General features: G+C 54.4%; 1 protein-coding gene and 1 long non-coding RNA gene across 3 annotated transcripts; one reads left to right on the plus strand and one right to left on the minus strand.

Moving 5' to 3' along the window:
• Positions 1-6: 6 nt before the first annotated feature.
• Positions 7-3,876, minus strand: LOC113205813 (uncharacterized). 2 transcript variants are annotated; one of them, XM_052276557.1, is made up of 6 exons: positions 3,646-3,876; positions 2,848-3,071; positions 2,180-2,630; positions 1,263-1,595; positions 1,100-1,189; positions 7-696 (listed from the first exon to the last, which is right to left on the minus strand). In XM_052276557.1, the coding sequence occupies exons 1-4, from the start codon at positions 3,874-3,876 to the stop codon at positions 1,374-1,376; spliced, it is 1,128 nt and encodes a 375-aa protein (XP_052132517.1). In that variant the 3' UTR covers positions 7-696; positions 1,100-1,189; positions 1,263-1,373. The 2 variants fall into 2 exon arrangements, with proteins under 2 accessions (XP_052132517.1, XP_052132518.1); XM_052276558.1 differs by lacking the exons at positions 1,100-1,189; positions 1,263-1,595; positions 2,180-2,630.
• On the plus strand, positions 2,911-4,794 carry LOC127752048 (uncharacterized). Its single transcript, XR_008012291.1, has 3 exons — positions 2,911-3,053; positions 3,724-4,597; positions 4,670-4,794. It is a non-coding gene; the product is annotated as an uncharacterized LOC127752048 (long non-coding RNA).
• The last annotated feature ends 22 nt before the right edge of the window (positions 4,795-4,816 follow it).

Genomic DNA, 4,816 nt, shown 5'->3' on the forward strand with positions numbered 1-4,816 from the left:
GGGGGGGGGGGCGATCGACTTTCACCCGGGAAAGCGTGTTCTAGACCCCTGATTTCTCGCCCCCTTTTTTGGGTGCTTCCCCCCCCCCCAATAAAACCAATAAAACCGCGCCTGAGTTGCCCTTAACTAATCCGTGGCTGCAATCCGTGAGAAGTCCGTCGGCTCATCAGATCGGCCGTATCTAATCTCAGATGATGGTCCGTCGACTTTCTACATCGGAATTAACTGCCTACAGCAAGACGAAAGCGTCTCTGAGTCAGCAGCGGCCTGCGGCCTGCCACTGCCACACACATCCGCCTTCACAGTAAAAAATCTGTTCGTACATGTACGGTATATTTTGTAATGTACCACTTAAAACGTGTCGTGCATGTGTATACAACCTCCCACTCTTGCTCGACACGATTCATAGTCCATAACGCAGTGCTTGTAAATTTACAATTTCTAATCGTAACCGCTCGCCATCTTATGGAAAATCCTCCTGTACCCAGTACGACAATTTTTCACAGTGTTTGTCGTTGCAGACTAGCTCTAACTAGAATAAGTAATAGATAATTACTTATTGATAAAAACAAAATTATTTTCTTCTCCGGGCAAACACATTGAATCATCTGCACATCAGAGATGCGTTGCTCGCTAATACAAGGACAGTCTAAACTGCGTGAGCACGAAGAGATACGTCGCAGTAGCCGCCAGAATCTGCAACAATCAGAGGCATTTACGGATTGGGATTCATTGCACTCATTTCGACTAGGCCATTATCTCCTATACGCCATCCATCTTCCCTAGGAATATGGGACAAAGCATCGTCCCCTTGGCGCCTGATAGGTAAGTAGGCCATGCTGCGCCGGTAGTGCACGCTTGTACTGCCGGTTGTTAGCCCACCCCAAGTCTCGCAGGCGCCGAGCTCAAATTATTTATATTGCCGAGTGAATGTAACGACGGGGGACAAAATTTTTATATGATCCCTGAACTTAACCGAATTCGAGCAGATTATTTTTCTAAGCGCTTTCCAGGAGCCGAAGCCGAATGGGTTTTGTTTATACCTCAGAGACCATAAAAATTACGTTTTCATCTTCCGACTAATATTACTTTCACTTACAGTTCTCATAGCACTAATATCAAGGCGAAACATTCCGAGAACGTTGAAATAGCCATCCAAAAGAGCAATTTGAACGATAAATTTCTCAATCTGGAACAAAAAGCGAATGGTGATGTTCCTGCCCAATGTATTTTTAGCATACGTATCTTACAGAACACACTACCTCACGAATTACTGCGAACGGTACATCTGGAGCGTCCGCCAGAAAGCCCTGCAACGCTTGACCGAGCTTGACATGCTGTCGAATAGAGATCGTGCTGGCTCAATCAAGGAACTAGCACCTTAACACAGACATTTTTGGTACCTCTTGAGCCGCTTGCTGAAAGGTGTAGCAGGCAAACACGAAAAACAGTAGCCGCCCCAAACCTGCTTGCAGGGGCATTATCCTGTACAAAAGGTAGTCGACTGGGCCGTCCTGCACCTCGGTGAGGCTCCCGATGGTCGTCGACACGCAGATCGAACAGTAAGTCACGGTGAAGACGATCATGGTCAGGACCTGCCGGCGAGGCAACACTTTGTCGACTTTGTAGTAGACCCGATCGCAAGGGTAGTCAAAGAAAATAATACTTTTAATAAAATGTCGATTTAGCTTGGGCATGGCTTTGCTTCTTAAAAAGTCAAACCAAATGTTTTAGTATGGCTCAAACCACGGTAGCGGGGTAGTTCCTCTCGCTATTTTTAAATTAAGGCCTGCTTTCATCATGACTTAAGCGAATATCAGGGGGTATACAGACAAAACCGTACGCACTGTGAGGCTGTGGTACCCTTTCGTCCATCTCTGTGGTTTGGATTTGGCTTTTTAAAGGAGCAACTCGATCCAAAGTAACGCCCGATTCAAATCGACTTATTCTGTATCACACGCAAGTGTGTGAATGTCGCTCAACTGTAGGTGTGTGAATATCCATTCGTACCCTTAGAGGGGTATAGGTGTAAACTTTTCCTACGTTCACACGTTTACCCCCGTAGGGGGGGGGGGGGGGGGAGATATTCACACACCTACAAGTGTGCGACATTCACACACTTGCGTGGCCAGTGTATAGTTAGTTATTTCTTTGGGCCACGATACCAGCCTCACTGCACCTGCCAGCTGGTGATGGCGGAGGCCATGCAGCCCATGTCGACCAGCTCCATGTGTCGCACGCGCAACCGCCGCCAGCAGAACTGGTCGCGAGGGCTGCTCGCACGCCAGGGGTCCCGGATTCTGTCGCTGAGGGTGCCGTCGAGGGCGTCCCCCAGGCTGTCCCCGGGGCTGACCTGCCCCCCCGACGGCATGCCACCGACACCCTTCCTGGCGGCCGGGGCTGTGCTCCTCCGGCGTGCGGGCCACACCAGGCGGGCCTCGTCGCTGGGCATGGCCGCGACGTGCCCGTTGTGGTCCGGGACCCAGGCGCCGGCCGCGCGCAGGGCACGGAGGCAGTCCTGGCGCAGGTCTCGCGCGAGCTGCCCCGTGAAGCCGGAGAGAGTTAGGGTGTACAGCTGCAGCCCGACGTTGAACGTGGCCCACAGCACGCGTTCGAAGTCCAACGCGGAGCTGTGGGGGGAACACTTCAGCCTCACTTCCTCACAGTCGGCGTCGACCTTAGAACTACCGGGTATCTAGGCTAAGACATGGCAGCTCGCATGGCAACTTCCCAACCACTACTCCCCCGCCAACCGCCCGCGCCTGCAGCATGTGCATAGGCAACCCAACGTACTGGCATGTCTTAGCCTGGACACTCGGCACGTCAACCCGCTGCTCTTAAACTCACGTGCGACCCTGGATCCACCACATGGACGTGAACCCGTTAAAAACGCCGTACGCCGTACAGAACAACGCGATGCCGAGCAGAGCCCTCCATCCCCTGGGCGACAGCGGGTGCGAGGCGCAGTATAGGCGCAGGCACTGCACCAGGGCGCACAGCTCGCCGCGGCGCCGGCAGCGCTCGCTCCCCTCCAGCATCCGCAGCACGCCGTGGTACGCGAACATCGCCGACTAAGTATTACAGACGTGAAGAAGTAAAACGGAAAAGGTGGCGCGTGGCGCTCTGCGCGAAGAGGTCGCGACGGCGTCAAATTGACAAGTTGTTCCCAAATCTAGAAAGCTTGTCAGCTTTGACTGCGTCCTATTTTGGTGCCATACAATGTCAATGACTTAAATAGCGACGTGCTCCTCATGTTTCCCTCAAGAGCGTGGTCAGACTGTCCTCATTTATCATTATATATCTTTAGGAGGGGTCTTGTCGCCGTATGTGACTACTTGTGGGCGGACTACTCCACGCGTGTCTTGCGCCTCGAACTGCCACGCGCCTCTGCCTACAATAAAGCATTCCGGTAAAGCTGAAATGCTGAAAAATGCGTCGGAGAAGAAAACGTGCTTTAACTTAGTGACTTCCGTATTCTTGTTTCATGCATTCTTCCGCATTTCCGCTTTACCGGAATGCCTATGTGCAGAGGTCACAAACTCGCGGCTCCCGAGCCAAGCGCGGCTCGCCTAGAGACGCGCACCTCTTGCGTTCGAGCGGAAGGCTCGAGTTTGCGACCCCTGCCTAAGTGGGTTGGGTCGGCACCTTGAACGCCGAGTTGCCCGTCGTAGACCGCAAGTCTTGGGAGCCGCCGTACATGGTTATGCACATGGACGTGGACAGGAACACGCCCCACGCGAGCGCGGCCGGCCACGGCCTGGGGTCAGGCCTCCACAGCCAGCCTCGAACGGGCAGCATGCCGAGCAGCGCCGCGCTCGTGCTGAAGAGCGCCCACACCAGGACCGTCAGCGCGCGCGTCAGCGTCCGGCACGGCATCGCGCCACTTAGGTCCAATCCGTCCCGCGGACGAGAGGTCAGGTGTCAGCAGGCTTGGTAGCGGGCCCGGCCGCTCTCTGACCACTAGCCCGTAGACCGGGCCCCACACACACAACAGCCCCAGCCGACACTGGCGGGGCTGAATAGCAGTGGTCATCAAGTGAAAGCTTCCAGGCTGAGGCCCACGACGCTCCTGCCGAGGTTGACAATGGCAGCAATATTCCAATGAGTTCTCGCTCCATCGCGGAGAGGTTCGATCGCCCGGTCGAGGGACAGAGAAATGTGCTGGAGAAAGGGGCTGGGGACGGGCAGTACAGTGTGTGCGCACGTGCACAAAGTTCATTGCACGGTCCAACTAGAACACGCCCACTGTATGCAGTTGTTGTTCGCTTTCGGACCACTGAAGCTGATAAGATTATAGCTTAATCCGCCATAACTTTTGGCCCTTCGGTGGCGGTGTGTCCATCATAGGCACCCAGTATTTTAATTTTTTTATTGCTTTTATTGTCGCATGTTTAAGGCCACACTATGTACCCCTGCAATTACAACGACATATGGCGCCCACGGCGACAACATAAACACTCGAAACACTCGAGTGGTCCGGCAGCGTATCTCCCACCCTTCCGCTGATAAGCCTCGACACAAATCAGATGCGGACTACAATAGGGCGTGTGCCGCGGCCACTGCTGGTCGCATAACGAGTGTCGCAAGCAACCTGCAGGTGAGTGAGATAAGCTGCACTGGACACACTTTCCTCTCCTCCATCCGCCCCAGTGATGATCTACGTGCGCAGGATGGAGGCCCTGTTCCTACTGGCGCTGCTCGCAGCCGGGGCCCACGCCCTCGCCGTCACCCCGACCCCGACGCCCGAGGACCCCAACGACCCCGCCTACGAGATGACCTTCCCCGAAGGCTTCATCTTCAGCAGCGCGACGGCCTC

Source organism: Frankliniella occidentalis, unplaced genomic scaffold (assembly GCF_000697945.3).
Source record: "Frankliniella occidentalis isolate FOCC.00 unplaced genomic scaffold, Focc_3.1 Scaffold3387, whole genome shotgun sequence".
NCBI lineage: Eukaryota > Metazoa > Arthropoda > Insecta > Thysanoptera > Thripidae > Frankliniella > Frankliniella occidentalis.